This window comes from Sceloporus occidentalis, unplaced genomic scaffold (assembly GCF_023333645.1).
Source record: "Sceloporus occidentalis isolate IW3139 unplaced genomic scaffold, rSceOcc1.0.p SCAF_31, whole genome shotgun sequence".
In the NCBI taxonomy this organism is placed as follows: Eukaryota; Metazoa; Chordata; class Lepidosauria; order Squamata; family Phrynosomatidae; genus Sceloporus; species Sceloporus occidentalis.
The window spans coordinates 11,203,182-11,222,410 of record NW_028317011.1 but is presented as its reverse complement, the minus strand read 5'-3'; the positions used below and the strand labels follow the sequence as shown (position 1 = coordinate 11,222,410).

The following is a 19,229-nucleotide window of genomic DNA, read 5'->3' as shown; positions in this document are numbered from 1 at the left end:
TCAGAAAATATGATAAAAGCATAAGTATTTTTATTTCTTCTTTTATTCCATATATTTATCATATTATTAAACAATGATGAGTAAAAAATCATGATTTTCTTTTATTCTATTTTTTTAAATTTCTTTTTTATTTAATATTATTTCATATTATTATTATTATACTTATTATGTTATTTCATCAAAAGTCTTTTCCTCACTGTATCTATACAATGTTGGCAATTTTTATATTTATTTTATGCACTTATAAAACAGATTCAGATGACGTTATATTTTTTATTGAGCACATCTAGTTTTAACCGGTTTTTAGGTCTGTGCTTAGGGGAATGGTTACCTTCACGGCTTTTGGAATAACTAAATTTGTAAATTAAAAAACTGCCTTAAGCTTTAAAAGTAAATATAATCATGTTAGCAACATCTAGTTAACATCATCAAAGCTGAGGTAAGTGGTAGCTTGCGATAAAGCCAGTATTATGAAATAAATTTCCTGTTCTGTATTGTTACTATATTGTTCAAAAAGTAGTTATGATGACTTTCCCATGGTATATACACACAGAGTTTTGCTTATTTTAAAGTATAAACATTACATGTGTTTAGTTGGTGCGCAGAACAATAAAATGTAAATATCTGTGAAAAGTGACAGCTTTAATACAGAGATTATAGATACAATGTGCTTTATTCACTAAAGGGAGAATTAGCAGGACAGTTGTTCTCACTTTACTAATATTAATAAACTATTCATTAAACTACACATTGCACAGGGACAGCCAAGCTCTTCTTGCAGCAGAAGATCACTGGGATTCACTCTTCATAATGGAGCTGAACCACCACTCTCCAGCAAGCAAACTTCCCTGACAACTATCCTTTTAGTGAATAAAATAAAAAAGTAAATTGTATTATCTTTTTGGTAGTAAATGTCAGCCCTCGTGAGTGATCATTTTAGTCCTATGCAATCAGAGTGGCACAGTGATAGCCATCTCTTGCTTTAAGAGAAGTAGTACTTTTGCTTTTTATGCTGAAGGCTTCTAAAGCTGAACTGGAATAGTCAACATCGTGGCAGAAAGACCCCATGTCTTCTCTTTATACTGCATTATGGTAAACAATATATCTCAGAAGAACAAAACCGAAAATGAAAGTCAACGGAGGAAAGGATTTCCTTTGATCTGCAGGGCTTCACTAGCATCGCCACAAAGAATTGGCTGATTGTGGTATCTCCGCAGGAAAAACCACCCAGAATATCATATGGCTAACAACATGACCTTCCAGGTTTAGAAGATATGATACACAAATTGCAGACATAACACCCAAACCCCTCAAAAATATTTATTAGTCAAACAATCCTTAATGTGACTGTTATTAAATTTAAGCTTTATAGACGCACGCTGAAAGTTAAGAAATCTCCCCCGAAACATTGCTTTCTGTAATCTAATTTCAATGCTGTGTGATAATGTGATAAATGTGAGAGTTTACTGTGCAGACTATTTAAAACACACAAACTTTCTACAGCTCTCAACAGCAGCTCAATTACACTGTTTCCAATTACAGCAGCAATGTGAAACTGAACTGCAGATCAGGAGATAGTTTTACATTTCAACTGGAGGGAGCTTCCTTTGCTTATTGTACCTTGGCTAACCCAGTGTTTTGCCTTATTTAAGTATATGTTGCAGCATATTAAACATTATTTCACCAATAAAGTAGATAATAACTTTGAAGCATGCCTACCTCAGTCATATGAGGATTGGGATTAAAGCCACATAAACTACATACTGTAGTGTGGCATTGAGTGCATGTATTATAGTTGGCCTTTTCGTTTGTGTTGAGAAGCAATTCTGTAGTACTGCAAAGTGGACAAATAGTCTTTTCAGATACTTTGGACATCGCCAGTGTTGAATCTTGTTGCTGTTTTTCGGGTTCTGGTATTTTTTCAGGAAATTTGTCTTGCTGCTGTGGTAACATTTTAGCAGATTGGTTTAAACCAGGTGTTGGCTTTCTGGGACTCTGGGATGACTGTTTAGTGTCTGGCGGTTTTGAAGGCTCTGGCTTTTGTGCTGTTTGTTTTGAAGTCATAGATGTTATGGTTTGTTGTTGTAAAGGCAGTGTTTGCTGGATTGGTTGTTTCATATTTATGGCCTGCTGTATAGTTTTTCCGGTGGGCCCAGCTTGTTGCATAATTTGTTTGGCAGGGCCTTGGGGTTGGGTGGGTTGTTTTTCAGGCTCTTTTATTAGTTTTTTTGCAGGTTCAGTTGTGTGTGGTGGTCCTTTTGCAACCTCTAATGAATATCTAGATTGTGTCAGAGGTCTGGATTGTTGCATGTTCTGTTTACCCATATCCATTGGTCCATGGGTAACAGATTGGTCATGTTTAATGGTTTCCTTTTTAGGTCCTTGAAACTGGGATGATGAGGTAGTATGTTTTGACTCTTGAGCCACCGGTTTAATGGGATCTTTTACATGAGACAGTGGTTCTTTGGGAGGAGGGGTATGCGAAGATGGTTTTGTGGTGCTAGATGACTGTGTTGGAAACTTTGAAGTACTCTGTTGCAAAGGAATTAGCTTTGGCCCTGATTGTGAAGATTTACTAGGTTGCTGTTGTGTGGGTGTAATAGTATCAGTGGACTTCACAGGCCCTTGTGGATGTTGTGAATGTTGTGTATGTCCTGGTGATTGTTGAAGTAGATGTGGAGGTTTAACTTTTTCTCCAGGATCTTCAATTTTTTCATGTTCTTTCTGTTTCTTCAAGTTTTCTTCTTGATTTGCACCGGGATCAGATTTTGCATCAAATGGATTCAATTTGTTAACTACAGAAGAGACAACACTTAATGGATTGCTGTCGGTCAGAAAACCAGTCATCATGCTTGGCTTCTGCTCTTCTTTAATTTCAGGTTTGGATCGTGGTTCTTTTAAGCTCATAGTTGAAGGGCTTCTTCCAGGTGTTTTCATTTCTGTCTTGAATGCATCTACTGTTCTGCTTTTGCTTAAACCAGTTGGTCCTGGATCAGGAGGTTTGCTTGGATGTCTCGGAGACTGATTTGTATCTATGTTAGGATATCTAAAAAGAAAAGAAAAAAAATCAATACAGGCAGAATTGTTTTGAATAAAACATTATACCCTTTAGTATTGATATATATTAGCCAATAGCCAAGTTCTGAAAATTGCTTCTGGCATTGTAAAACCACAGTTCTTGACATTGATTTTTGCATCAATTTCATAGATTATTAATCCAGTGAATTAACAATTTTCTTTACTATATTACATGATATTGTTAAGGGTTACATAAAAGTATTGTGTATATTTAGCACGCAATCTCCTAATACCACGTTAAAGAGTGTTATAAATCTACACAATCATGAACCACTAATTTCAACATCTAATTTTTTAACCCACAATTAAAGCTTATTTAATTTTAACATATAGACTGAAAACGTTTAAAGAACTTTGAATTATTATAATGTAATGTAATAGACAAGTGACTAATAACACTGTAAATTAGTATACAGTCAGACATGTAAAAATCATCTATGTACTTTGCTCAGAGCTCTTAGGTACCAAGGAACACTAAAAGGAACATATATATATGCTCATGTTCATTGGTCTACTTTTACCACTCTACATCCTTACGCATCCATAAAAACATAGATAAGCAGTATATAGAATACATTCACTCAGCTGAATACATGTAGAATAACAACGACTGAGCTTTTGTAATTAAAACAATCAATTAAAATACCATATAAACACTGTGTTTTAGGATCTCATCCAACGATGAGGACTCAATGATTTGATTCCATAAATTAGGGCATAACATCCATGATAATACTATCCCTCGTAACACTGACGTGGCAGGTGAAATTAAAACTGCAGTAGTGTAGGTTATTCAGGGGGATCATTTTGGAACACAAATTTAGTCATAAAAGACACTACAATGTGAAAAGTAGATGATGTGTGCATGCAGCTGTATCATATGTATTCTACTTTCCTTATTTTAGACTATGAGCAGAAGCTAGAACACATTTCTTCTGATTTTAGTGTGTGTAATTTCTACTTTTACAGTTTGCTATGATATAAACTGTATTTTGATGGCAAAAGTTCTCCAGATTTGAAACTTGAGTATTTAACTTAAGTAATAACGGGTGGATATAAACAGAACATAATGTTTTATGCTTTACTACACAGAAGAGTTATAAATTCATAATTTTAGAAGATATTGGGATATAATAATATGGAATTGCCAGGTATAAGGTTTCATACTGCAATGTGAATGAACACCCCCCCTCCATTCCATTCCACATTCGTTAAAATAATAAAACATACCAATAATTATGTTTAAGAATAAAAAATCTGTATTAGAAATGGGAATATGGTACACAGCAGTATATTCTAACACCAGCCTTGACAAAAGGTTAATGTTTGAAAGAATAATATCATTTTAAGTAGAAACTGAAATAGTAGAACTTGAGATGCCAGCTATGCCATTTGGTGCAGTATATGAAAATGTTTATTTGCATGAGTTATTCTAGAAAGTGAATTAATTAACATTCTATATGAACTTTAAAATTTAGTGTGTTTGACCTTATCATGCACATATGGTGCTTGGATAGTAAAAGTGGGCTCCCCATTATTAAAATCATTGTTCTGAAATGGCAACTCACAGCTGCTCTTACTGATTCCCTTTTCTTTTTTTCCAAGCGGAAAAAAAATCTGTGGATTGTAAAGCTGTAAAATGAAATGCACAGTGTATTAATATAATTTATTATAAAACTGTAACGGCTGAAACTACACTGAAACTGAAAACGCCATTCAATTTGAATTACGGAATAAGAAGTGTATCAGAGGTTTAATAAAACTTCCCACATAAAAAGTGTACCACAATTTTATAGTTATCGTTACTCTCCAGAGTAACAGCTATTATCACCTTCCAAAAAGTACTATAACGATCAAAAAAACATGAACATTCCTCCTAAACTGAATCAACTGGGGAGGGTTGGATTCTCCATATGTAAAGTTTAAAGGGGGCCCTGCCCATTCCTGCATATGATCCTATTTGTCCCACCTGTTTGTGATCAGCCCGCAAAATGTGTCTTTTCTAAGTATTTTTCATGGACTGCCTTATTTTATGCTAAAACATTTTTTAACAGACTTAGGAGGTAACAGGCCTTCTGACATGGGATGTCCAGAATAAACTAGTCCTGAACTTGCAGCTACAGTTTTTATGTTGTAAGCTTTATGAAGACGGTCCTTCACTTTCTCTTAGCTTAATGTATTGAGTGGACCATTTGTTTTCTACAGCTAAGGTTTAATGAATATGTAAGTGATAGTAATAGGACAATCAATTGCACAAGTGACAGCATTTTGAAAGGAGTGATGCTCACAAGAGTTTGAGATAAGCTATAAACTTCACATTCATTTTTTGCATTTTCTGCATAATGGTTGTCACTTGTCGGTTCTATAATCAATATCAATATTTGATTGTCCTCTGTCTTGTAAGGGATTTGTGTCATAACAGCAGAAAAAAATGGGCATACTAGATGAGTTGAATGGTTGTAATCAAGTCAATTTCTATGTTTCTAAGTGTAGTTAAAAGAAAATATTGACCTTGTCAATTGGGTTTGTTTTTACAGTGGGTGCCAATTTGTTGACATGTAGGAAGCCACACAAATATGAAAATCAGAAATAATGACCTTGACCTGTGCGGTAGGCTTTACCACATTTGCCTATTAACACATCTCAAAAATGGAGAAAAATTAACAAAAATAGCATGCAAATAGCACAAATATAGTTACGAATTTTTTTAAGACTGTAGTTAATCTGAGGGCAATATGGCGGCGCTTGCAGTGACGTCCTTTCCCCTGATTGGAGGAACCGGGAAGACATCACCACGTCACTGCCATTTTGGCAGAAATAGCCGGGTTATGTCCGTGGAGATGCAGACGAAGAAATAAGATTATGTTTTGAAGATTGAAAATAGAATAGAGAAGAAAATGGAGAAGAAGATGCGGAAGCGGATGGCAGAAGCGTAAGTGGCTGGCAGAGAAGGTAGGGATGTATTAAGAGTGTGAATGAGAAGTGAGTGAGGGCACGGGGCAACACATTTTGTTCCCAAATTAAAAATGCCCCTTTATTTTCCAGTTGAACCAACTGGGCAATATGTAAAGCACATATTGGTCACTTTGCCTACATAGATTTTACAGAATCCTCTCAAGACTTAACTCAATTGGTTTAATCACTTAACTTTTAATAAAAAAGTGCCAATACAATATTAAATATTCTGTTAAATACAAATTAATGGCTTCTTTAAAAACAAACCAAAAAACATTAATATCAAAGCACATAACTTTAATGGAATACTAAACGAATATCTGGTTTAAAATTACAAAATGCAGTTATCTAATAGCTACAAGGATATATTCAATTAATCTTGAAACAGTCTACATTTTGCAGGCATTTCTGGGAAGATTTAATTTGCTCAGCATCAACATCAAAACACAAAGTAACAGGGGCTTTATCAAGAAAAGCATATGTTCATCCAAAATACTATTCAAAACATTTCCATTAAATAACTAAATTACCTACTCCAGCATGAGCCATATTTAAAAATATTGCACATTTCTATTTTTCCTTCAATTTTATAACTGTTTATAACTGTTAACCCATAATGATTCCTGGAAAAGTGCAAAAGATGTTATTAGGTGCTATCTTTGATGTTTAACCTTTTTGCCAAAGCTGCTCTGCAACATTTAAGGTGCTGGTTCCCTTTAACACCCTTTACAAAACTGAGAAAGAAAAGTAGATGGAGCGCTATGATACAGAATATAACAAAATATTGTGCAAGTATTTCATCAGAAAAGAAAAAAATGATACTTAAGTAGTGAGTGAGGGCACGGGGCAATGTGATACGATTCTGAATACACAATCTCCCCCTCTGTAGTTCAACTCACATTTGCAGGAGCAGATCATAGTATTGCTCAGTAAATCAGCTTGTCTTTATTTTTTCTTCTTCTATTTTTTCAGATCCCAACCTCTGAATATTGATTCTCAAATGAAGCTCTTCAGGACCCTCTAACAGTTTACTTAAGTATCATTGGTTTTTCTTTTGTGATAAGATACTTGCACAATATTTTGTTTTATTCTGTTACAATTGTATCATAGTGCTCCATCTCCTTTTCTTTTTCCATAATGATTCCTGTTGCCATACATGGGAATTGGCAGTCCAACTGCTAACAGGTTGCTAAAGACGAAGCTGTTTAACTTTATGTGAACTCTGACACATCAGGTGGTTTTAATGTGGATCAGAGGATGTGGATTGATTCATCTTGATTCTCTATTATCCAATATCCACAGCAAGGTGTGATTATATAGAAGTGGTAACACAAATATGCAACAAAGAAAAAGTGAAGACAGTAAGGAAAGTATTAGGCTCATAATACATCCTCTGATACTGTAAGGATGACTTTGGGGAAACACATTGGGTTTGTGATAGTTTAATCCAGTAAGTTTGTATCTTGTCCCTCTAGATACTTTGTTGTGCTTAGGCATTGATACTACAAGCAGGACAAGACCACCTAGGGCTACTTGTCAGGAAAATATATTTATCCATAGCTGATGTTCTATAGCTTAATAGAACAGCTATTAGTGTTCATTTTGCCCATGTATCACCGTCCTCCTCGTGTGAGGGTTAGGGGGGGACTGTCTGTCTATTAATTTTATTAGTGTTTGGATGTGTCAATTTTAGTTGAATCTCATTAAACAATAAGTTTTATTAGAAATGGATTTTCTTTTAAAGTAGTTTTCAGGATTTTAGTACCCAGTGAAATCCTATCTTTATATGTCACTTGGCAGTGCAACTATTTTCAGTATGTGCACAAAGTGAAAGACACGTATTTCTAGAGCAAACAACTACAGCCATTAGTGAATTGGGAAGAATGCCGCTATGTAAAACAGTTGATGTGTAGTTGGGAAAAGTGTATCCACATGCAAAACAGTATATAGTAGGGAATAGGGTTTTAGTAGGAAATCAAGAGTTGGTCTGTCTTCATTGTGAACAAAGATCCCTTCTACTATTAAAACTCACAATAATGGTTTAACATAGTTTAATAACAATGTGATTCACCATGAAGACCCTGAAAAAGAAGCGTATCTATAGGGAAAGGGCAAGTGTAGAGGCTGCCTCCCCTTGGCCGGTCTTCAGGACCCCGCTGAGGCATGTATAAGATTGTGATCTCCCCAACCAGCCCTGCTTAGTGGGCACCTGATGAGCAGGGCTGGTTGGGGAGATCCAAATGTCCCTCTAACCGGCTCAACATTACAGATCGCGAGGTGTGTTGCTTCAGACCTTGGCTTCGGTGCGCCCTAATCACTACATGCCGGCTATTGAGGCCGAGCACCAGGATATGACATCATCCCAGCTCTCTGCATCAATAGCTGGTACATAGTGATGAGGGAGCATTAAAGCAGAGGTCTGAAATGACAGACCTCATGCTCCAACAACAGGATGGAGGATGAAGGATGAGAAAGGTAAGAGATGGGGAGAAAGGGGTGTAAGGAAAGTGTATGTGTATATGTGTGTGTAAAGGCACGGGTCTATGAGTGCAGTGTATGTGCATACATGTGTGTGTTTGGACAGGTGTGTCAAGGCAGTATGTGTGGGCAGGTGTGTGTGTGAGGGCAGTGTATGTATATATGTGTTAATGGGAAGGTGCTGGTAAAGGCGGTCATGTATAAGGGCAGTGTATGTATATATGTGTTTATGGGAAGGTGTATGTAAGGGCAGTGTATGTGTAAAGGCAGCATGTAAGGGCAATGTATATGTATTTATGTGTTTATGGGCAGTTGTGGGTAAGGGCAGTGTTTGTGTATATGTGTGTTAATGGGCAGGTATGTGTAAATGCAGTGTCAATAAAATAACCTCTGTAAAAAATACCTGAGGGGGCTAGCTACAGCTTTGCTAACAACCTGGCAGTCCGAGAGCCCGGCGCTCTGTCTCTGTAAACTATAAAGAAATGCTTTCGAGGAGTACCCCCCCAGTAATTAGTACACACACACTAGCACCCAACCCTATACACACATTTATTTTAGCACAAACTTATATAAACACACTCACTCTAAAATAGACAATTTGATGGTAACCATTGTCCTCCTGTCCCCAGACTGGCCCACCCCTAACTTTTACCTAATAACTGGTAAAAGATAATAAAAATTCTTAGAATTAAATTTTATATTTGTACTTATTTCTGTGAAAACTAATTTGAATATCTGTGTGCAACCAATCTTACTGTGCAGCAATATGTAATTAAAAGAAATTGGTATTGTTTTAATGTATGCTACCATGCTGAACTGTTATTTAATAATTACATGTTTGTGGTAGATGACAGTACATATTGAAAAAACTAAATCATGCCCAAAATATTTCCTTAGTGTGCAAACAAAATATATGTATTGTATAAGTAATAATATAATTACTGTTTATTCAAAATTAGACATACTCCTAAAGCATTTTAATAATAAAATAAACATATGTATAGGAGATAAATGCCCGACTCCTATGTCAATAGATCATAGCGTTCATTTGATGCAGCAACTTACCTACCACCCTTAAGGGCCTGGGTTAAAATCCACCATTAAGATGAAATCAAGATTCATGTACACATATTATGCTTGTATTACTGCATGTGACCATGTGTGAAATGGGCTCTTTATCTTTTCGGCCAGCTGGCTCCTTATCTCCCCTTTGGTCATCATACCTGAACACAATCACTTCCTGCTGATACCACACATTGTTTGCAGAGCACACGACTAAAGCATATTTGTTTTCTGAACGTCCCGTAGATCATGTAAAATGTTCTTCCAGCATACAATGCATGCATTATTGTATTTATCACTTCCAATAAGTATTAATTGATGGGTTCAGTTTTAGTATTCCAGTACAAATACCATTTGTTTCCATGAAGGTTTATATGAATCAGAGAGGGTGCTAGCTAGTTATGCAGCTGCTTAGAGTAAGTATGGAGAAGAACTGTAAGAGGCCTATAGGCATACCTGGGAACTCTCCGGGAGAAGCACCGGTTACCCCGTGTCAACGCCCGAATCATCTGGATCGTGGGAGCGGGGCCCGGACATGCTCCACACCCTAACCATTTCCCCGGAGCCTACAGGTTCCCAGGTATGCATATAGGGCAGAATACATTGTCTCTAAAAAGCAAGAACAAAATCCTGTATTTCTCAGAATTTGAAGGCCTAATTGGATTAGGTACGTAGTAGTCAATGACAACAAGACATTGGGGTCAGTAGAGGAATAAAAAATGGCTGTATCTAGAAGGGGAAAAAATGAGGTGGTAGAAGAAAAAGAAGAAGAGTGGAAGTTAAGGAAGGAAGGTATTTTTTTTTACTAATAATGTTTATTTCCTTCCCTAGCACACAATTTAATAGGCTAATCTTGCCATAACTCTCTGTTCATTAGAGTCTACCTGTGATGGTAAACAACGAGTAAAACAGTTATTGAGCTGGAATGAATGCTGGATATAATTACAAGAAGTTGATTAGCAATTGCCTATGCACAATGCATTGTGTACAGGGATCATTGAGTTCAAATAGTGTATGTAAATGACCTCCAGACATCCCAGGACAAAAGGGGGTGGAACCCAAAGAAGGTGAAGTAATGTAGCGTCACAATCCTGCCTACTTTTGGCTCCACCCCCTTTATGTCTCCGGACATCTGGAGCAAAGTATTTAATTGTATACTTCATAGTCTGTTTACAAAGGTTTACTGTTTGAAAGGCCATAGAGCAAGGATATAAATTACAATGTTGATAACAATAATGCTGATAAAGTTTCACCCCGACGAAGAAGAGTATATTGGTTGATTACTAGGTGTTAAACACATGCTGGATTCTGGTTCAACCAGGAAGTTTTAGTGTACATAGGAGGCGGTCCACAGGAGCCACTTATTTATATATATTTATATACGCATGTATAGTAAATTTGATCCTACAGTGTGTGGTTGCCAGCTTTATGGCTGAAATGAAGTCATTTATCTGCAGATGGCCTTGAAGTGCAAGAGCCAATTTTAAGAACCAGTCCAGTCTTGCGCATGGGATACAACAGACACAGAGTTATTCAGCAAGATTTCATTCCTCGCTCCCTCCTATTACAATTTTTTTCCTATGATACATAATGCAGATGGAAACATAATCTACCCATAAAAACAAAGCAACAACTTAAGAGCGTGCAACAGGAAAGGTCATTAGATGCTAAAAGATAGCACCGATTACCGAAAACATCTGCCTATTACAATGTAATTTAGAACAAAGAATAATAAATTAAAACTTCCAAACACCTAATGTGACTATAGCAATCGATGTGGATGTACCCAGCCATGTCATTTGGTGTACATATTAATACATTAACATTAATGCTATATCCCAGATTAAGAGTGCTTGATAGAAACCAATCATGCCTAAATCCTCTAGCAAAAAGAAAGCATTTTGCAGCAGATGCTAATGGCTCTACCACAAATCTATCTCTCTGCACTCTGTGTAATTCATTATCATGCTTTTTTCTCCAGGATAATTGCATGACCCATACATAGAAAATAGAAAACATTTATGTTAGTTTGCAAAGCCTTACTCAACATTTTATAAAATTAAACTAGCAGATACAGATATAGGCATGATTTATCTATCAATTCTTTAATGCACTGCAGGGCCAATGCTGTTGAACGTCCTTCATGGGATTGCCTACTTGAAACCAACCCTTTTTTTAAAATTTAAATGCAATATGAAACTACACACATACCAAACATTATTTCCAGAGTGTACCTTCTTGAAAGGTCTAAGACTTATTGAATGAGCACAATGAAATGTATATAGATACATGTCAATATTCCAAGGAAACATATTACAGTGATATTTAAGATGATGATTATACTGCTTGCCATCTCTTCTGCATAAAATTGATTTCATAAATGCTTAATGCAACCCTTCTTCTCATATCATAATTAATCCATTCAAGAATTAAGGCACAGCCTAACCACATTTTGAAGCAGGTTTTAAATCATGTGTTTTGAGATATAATTGGGTAAGTTAATGCAGAGTTGTCAATCATTTGAACATTTGTCACCATACCCAGTAGTGCTATGGCAAATGTAGCACTTTATAATTAATAAAATGTGTAGATCACATTATATGCCCCACAATCGCTGTATGTACTGCTTAGGTCACAGATTCCTGAATGAGAGCATTATGCTATCCAAATTGTTACCAAATGTAATATAACAATGTTCACTTTATGGTAATAAAAATGCTTATTATAATGTATGCAGTTGTAAAGAAAGTGCACCCTCTTTGAATTCTATGGTTTTACATAGCAGGCCATAATAACAAGCATTTGTTCATGGTGTCATGATTTATTCAACAAAAATAAAGCCAAAATGAAGAAGCCACGTGTGAAAAACTAAGTACACCTTATGATTCACCTTACAGCAATTACATGAAGTAATTGTTTTCTGTAAGACTTTATCAGTCTCTCACATTCTTATGGAGGAACATTGGCCAACTCTTCTTTGTAATGTTGCTTCAGTTCATTGAAGTCTGCAGGCATTTGTCTGCATTTTGACTGTGCCATTGCAACACCTTGATTCTTTTATTTTTTTATCCATTCTGTTGTAGATTTGCTGGTGTGCTTGGGATTATTGTCCTGTTGCATGACCCAATTTAGGCCAAGCTTTAGCTGTCAGACAGATGGCCTCACATTTGGCTCTATAATGATTTGGTATACAGAGGAGTTCATGGCCCAAATGATCACCCGTCCACCACAGTGCTTGACAGTTGATATGCGGGTTTTGTGCTGATGAGCTGTGTTTGGTTTTTGCCAAATGTGGTGCTGTGTATTATGGCCAAACATCTCCACTCCACATCTCCAAAGAACATTGTTCCAGAAGTCTTGGTTTGTTCAGATGCAACTTTGAAATCCTAAGCAGTGCTGCTATGTTCTTTTCTTTTTTTTTTTTTTTTTTTAAGAGAGAAGAGGCTCCTTTCTCCTTCCAAAGAAATCATACTTGTTCAGTCTTGTTCATACTTTTTCTAATTGCACAGTCATAAACTTTAACATTTAACATGTTAACTGAGGTCTATAGAGTCTGAGGTGTAACTCTTGGATTTTCTGCAATCTCTCTGAGCATTGCACAGCCTGACCTTTGGGTGAATTTGCTGGGAAGTCCACTCCTGGGAAGATTGGCAACTGTCTTGTATGTTTTCCACTTTTGAATACTCTTTCCCATTGTAGAAAGATGGACTTTAAATTGTTTGGAAATGGCCTTATAACCCTCCCAGACTGATGGGCAACAATAATTGCTTCTCTAAGATTATTGCTGATTTATTTCCTCCTTGGCATTGTGGTAACACACCCGAATGATCCAGACCAGCAAACTGCGAAAACTTAACTTTTTATAGAGTTGGTCACACTTGCTGATGATCAATTAATCAAGGACATTTGATTACCACCACCTGTCTGCTACTTAGCATTTTAATTCCTATGAAAGCAGTAAGAGTTTTTCACACATGGCATCTCCATTTTGGCTTTATTTTTGTTGAATAGCTCATGACACGGTGTAATATGTCATGTGTTGTTGTTCATTTGAGATTGTACTTACATGATTTAAGACCTGCTAAAGAACAGATGATTGTTACTATGTCCTGATATGTAAAACCAAAGAATTCAAAGAGAGTGCACTTTCTTTATCACACGACTATAGGTGAAATCATACCCTCTCTCAATTGTTAAAACAATGTACACAAGAATTACAACTTAATTAATTGCAACATAAAATAACTCAAAGAAAATAAAAGGCTAAGACAACATATACTAATAAGTTTAAATGTTTCTGTTTTTACATATAAATGATATTACACACAAGTGGTTTGACAAATTTCAATTCCATCAATCGCACATAAGGTTGTGCAGAATACAAATGGGCAAGAGGCATGAACTACTTCTGAAAGGGTTCCATCCTAAACCTTGCTTTTAGGGAAGAGTGTATTCTAAGCACCCCAGTGCCTTTGCATGAATATTCAGCAGTAAGTATGCATATCACTAAATGTATCACTAAATGTGGACATTGGGGGTAAAAGAGAATAGATGGTACACCACCATAGAGAAAAATACGCTTAAACTGCCAATGGAAAAAATGTGTATTGAAATCAGGAGCTTTTGGAAATATATAGACAGTGTTTGAAAGAGAGTAAAGCAACATGTACAGTCTGTTTCAAGAATACAACCTTTAAGGTTCATTATAAATGTATATCTCTTTCTTACAATGAAATAAATTACTGAATTTGGCAACTGATAAACCTCAAAGAAAACATCAAATCAAACTTGGAGGTTTGCTGAGAATTTGCAGAAATGTTAAAATGGTCCATATTTAACACAATGTCAGAATCCTACAATCAAAGCAGTATATTACATTTTGCGTAATTTATAAACATGGAAAATTCCCCTTGCATTTAGTTAATGGGAAATTAGGAGAATGATTAAGGGTCATGACATCTGAAACATCTTCCAACTCTATTCAGCCTGCTATAACATTTTGGTGACAATATAATATCTTCCATAATGCCTTGTTTTGATAAGTATTGTTGGATTTGCTATCCAATCTGTTGGACTGCAGGTATTAAAAACACCTGTATGCAGTAATACTGTAGGTGATGATATACATTTGACTTGTCTATTACTTCTCAATGTTCTTTCTTTATATATTTTCTTTACCTGCTCTACAAATGCTTGCACAAATAAAAATCTCAATATTTATATATTAAAGATTATCCAATAAGACCATGTAATGACCATTAGAAAAAATGATCCCGGTATCCTATTTAATTTATTTTAGTGCCATGTGTGTGTTAAAGGATAACATGTATGATTATGACCTCATCAGTTACAATGTTGATTTCTCCACAGCTCTCTACAATACAATAGTATCTTGATTGATGTAGGGTGTAGGAAATTATAACAGGCCTTACGGATTTGATTGCTGATAGAAAATTATTCATGGTGCTTGAAATGTCATCAAAGCACAGATATTTGTGTGATGGCAAAAGGGTGTTTATCTATTTGAAAGTACCAACCTTGTTCCTAAATAACAACCATGTGTACTTCTCCTAATCACATAGCAGATACCATTAGCACATGTGTACATATATAGGACATAAAAATAGTTTTTTTTCTATTGTTATATAATCTTAAATACTAGGCATGTACCAGAACTGAAAATAAGGAGCAATACATTAGTCATTTTATTTCTTGAGCACCTAGATTTAACGCTTTAAAGTAACTTAATACACATCCTACTGAATACAACAGGTTGTCATTTAGGGTATGTTTGTAGAAATGGAAAGAATTTTCTTTCCATAGATATAGAAAGCTGAAGCAGCTAAAGGTTATGAAATGCAATCAATATACATTTTGGCAGTGATTGTATTCATTGATAGCACTATGTCTATAAACGGTCCCTTGGAAAGCGTGCACTAACCTATAACGAATGGCTGAAATGCACAATAAAAGCTATACCTAGCACGCTTTTTGTTGAGCTAACACTGAATACCATGATATATTTTCTATTTACTATAAAAATAAAAAGAGCAAGTCAATGCATCCCCCTTTATTTTAAACGCTATTATCTCGCTATTGGGAAAGACTGCACATAAACATGCACGGTGCACTTAAGCTTGGAATAGCTCAACTGACTTTACACTAAAAGAAAGTAAATTATCCCTTTACGCTAACCCTTTCAATAGATTGCAAACAGTTGCACTGAAAGGGATATATATGATGACATAGTAACCTGGACAGGCTTTCTCGTGCACAATAACACAATAGAACCCTGATTATTGGAAATACATTAAATTAAGCTAATTAGAGCTGATATGGCATTTGTTTTGGTGCAGTACCCGACACACCCTTAACGTGCATGGTGGTGCTGTGCAATATTCTTATTAATGAAATGGTTTAGAGTCTGGCTTAAAAAAACAATACAGTACAAAAAGGGGAAGCACACCCTAACAAATAGATAGCTATTTTGAGCTGTAGTAACCAATATGTACATACAACAAAGCAGGAAATCAGTGCACACCCAGCAAATACTACTTAAACGTACACATCTTAAGCAGAAATATTGGGGATTCCATCACTCTATAACAAACAATATATGACCATGTGTGATGGAGTGCTTATAAATAGCATTTGCTGTGTGTTAACCTATGGCTTAAGAATACTATTATATAATACCAAATGAACACATAGAACACTAGACAAGCATACAGTAGGGAAATAGCATATTTTCCCTAATGAATATATCTATATTTATATATATGAGCCTTGAATAATCATGTCTACGTAACACCTCATGATCTGACATTATCATTCTGGAAAATCGGATGTCAACATTTATACTCTAATACCCAGTGAAAAATAATACTCCAACAAACATACCCTAATTTAGCATGATGTTGTAGATCTAAAGACAAATGATCATGAGAGAAAGGAGAGAAAATGGAGATATATGTGGATATTCATGTTATTTTCTCAAAGACGGTGGACAATCTTTTAACCTACTGAAAATGTATGGCATTTAAACATCACGCATCTAACAGTATAGAACAAGTGTAAGCAGGTGTATATACACACACACTACCATTCAAAAGTTTGGGGTCACTTCGGAATGGCCTTGGTTTTTAGCGAAAAGCACATTTTGGCAATTACAAGAAAATGTAATGGATCAGAAATACAGAGTAGATGTTGTTAATGTTGCTCATGACTATAGTAGCTGATTTTTAATGGAACACCTTCACAGGTGTACAGGGACTTTTTATCACTCCCATCACACCTGTGTTCCAATGGCATCTTGTGTTAGTTAGTCCAAGTTTAACTTTAAAAGGCTAATTGATCATTAGAAAAAAAAAACATGCGGTTATGTTAGCACAGCTAAGCGACCCCAAACATTTGAACGGTGGTATGATAGATAGATAGATAGATAGATAGATAGATAGATAGAGGTATAGCTATATGTGTGTGTGTGTGTGTGTGTGTATATATATATACACACACACACACACACACACACACACACATAAACCTCAGCTCTATCCATTCTGCAGAACTTTCAGCACCATGGACAGAACCCTCCATTGTAAGCCGTGATATAACCGCAGAGAATGCTGCACACCCTTCATCAGGCACGATCAAAATACACAACTTAGTGAACACATCATTGTAACACCACTTCCACAATCCGAATTCAAAAAACACTCATTATAATTCGAATTAACTGTAGTAATCGAGCACAGACAAGACGAAACAAAATCAATAATATGGTCACAAAAATCGCTAATTACACTCTCCACACTTACTTAAAAAAATCAATTGGATGAAAATATATTGGGATGAAATCAGCATTGATTGTACGGTATAGATCACTGGTGTGCTCGGAATACTACTTCCTAGATCCCGTGCATGAAGAATATATTTAAAGGGACAGACAGCCCGCCGCCCAAAAGCCATTCAAGTTACTACTACAATAACAGGTCTGTCCATTTAACCCCAAGCCAGCCTACTCATCCAACTCGAATTCTACCCACAGCAAGTGACATTAATGGCACCGTCACCGATACAACAAATTGCAGCTTGGCACGTCCTTCACGGGAGGGGGGGGGGGGGAGAAAAATAAGATCCCTTCAAGGATGAGACTTTGGCTTTTAAACGTCTCGTTAAGCTCAGACATATTGTCAGAATCTAGAGAGAATGAAAGAGAGATTCCATGCCTTAGCGGTGGGCGATCCGTCTGGTTGCCCCTAGGCAGCTCCTGCGCCCTTGACATCACGGCAGCAATCTGTTTCCTCTCCTCTTCGCTCAGCTGGCTAAGGTCAGCCTGCATTCCAGCCGGGATCTGGGCGAAGCCTCCTTTGCCATCTCCTGCCATCCCCTCTGGAAATCCACCCATCCCTTCTCCTCCTTCCATACTACCTTCGTTCCCCATGACTGCTCCTAAAGCTCAATTCGCCGAAGCCCTCCTCCAGACGCTTCTTGAGTCCACTTTAACGCTACTCCTTGATTCACCGCCTCTCAGCAGGCTGCTAACCGAATCAGAAGGAAATTGTTTGGATTCTACGCTTCTTCCTCCATAATGATGGGCTCCGGCGTTTCTGATCTGCTGGCTACCCGGCTAGGAATCCTACCGATGTGAGTCTCCTCCTCTCTGGGACAGGGAGCATGCTCAGCTCGGGCAGGTGATCAGCACGCATCATCACCATTTCCAGCCACGGCTTAAAGAAACACGGAGGATGAGCCGACCTCGAATATTGCTGCAATCAGGCACTGCAGACTCGTATGTTACCTTCACCGTCATGTATAGACACAGCGTATCATACAGATGGATGTTTTTCTTGAGGGGGGTCTCTGTCATTTTAATTCCAGTATTTATCAAATGGCAACAATTACGACGTTTTACAAGAGTCTGCTTTTAACCATTTGAGTGCTGGGACAAGGCTTATTGCCCCCCCTTCCCCTCTGACAGACAAGGCAATTGTCCTAGATGGGCAGTATTTATATTTGGGGGCCAGGCTTACACATTACCCAGGGCATTCTTTATTTTTTCAGGAAAATTAATGTGCACCTGGCATTAAAATAATGTGAAAAAGATGCCACTTTTCACAAATATGTTGTGCTGGGTATTTGGCTAAGAAATGTCTGGGTGAAAACTTATACTAAGACACTCATTCTAACACGCTTACACATAAATACACATATTCGCTAACACACGTACACGCCCATGCTGACAAACACACTCACGGTAACACACACTAACACTCAGCCACCCACTTTATCACACTAATCACATCCTTACATTTTTCCTCGCCTCTCATCTACTGCAGGAGTGGTCACACTTTTACTACGGGGTCATATAACGTTACCACATTACTGTTTCTGCGAGTGTGGCCCTGTTTAATGACTTGTGGACCGACAAAAGCCTACTGTTACATTTGATGCCGAGCTCTGACTAAAGCTATTCCGAAATGGCTTAAGGCAAACTATAAAAGTCACACTATACACTATACAAGGTTTGGTTGTTTCTGGCTTGTATACACTATACACTATATGGACAAAAGTATTGGGACACCTGACTATTACACCAACAAAGAATTTTATGACATTGCATGCTAAATACATAGACATTAATATGTAGTTTTTAC

General features: G+C 36.7%; 1 protein-coding gene across 1 annotated transcript in view; it reads right to left on the bottom strand.

Moving 5' to 3' along the window:
* Positions 1-18,016, bottom strand: part of LOC149298835 (protein piccolo-like) — a 142,704-nt gene extending 124,688 nt beyond the window's left edge. The window contains exons 1-3 of the mRNA XM_089487201.1: positions 17,800-18,016; positions 8,327-8,336; positions 1,720-3,046 (exon numbers count right to left, since the gene is read on the bottom strand). Of these exons, the coding sequence (XP_089343327.1) occupies positions 1,720-3,046; positions 8,327-8,336; positions 17,800-18,016 (1,554 nt within the window). The remainder of the gene's footprint in view (positions 1-1,719; positions 3,047-8,326; positions 8,337-17,799) is intronic.
* Positions 18,017-19,229: the final 1,213 nt, after the last annotated feature.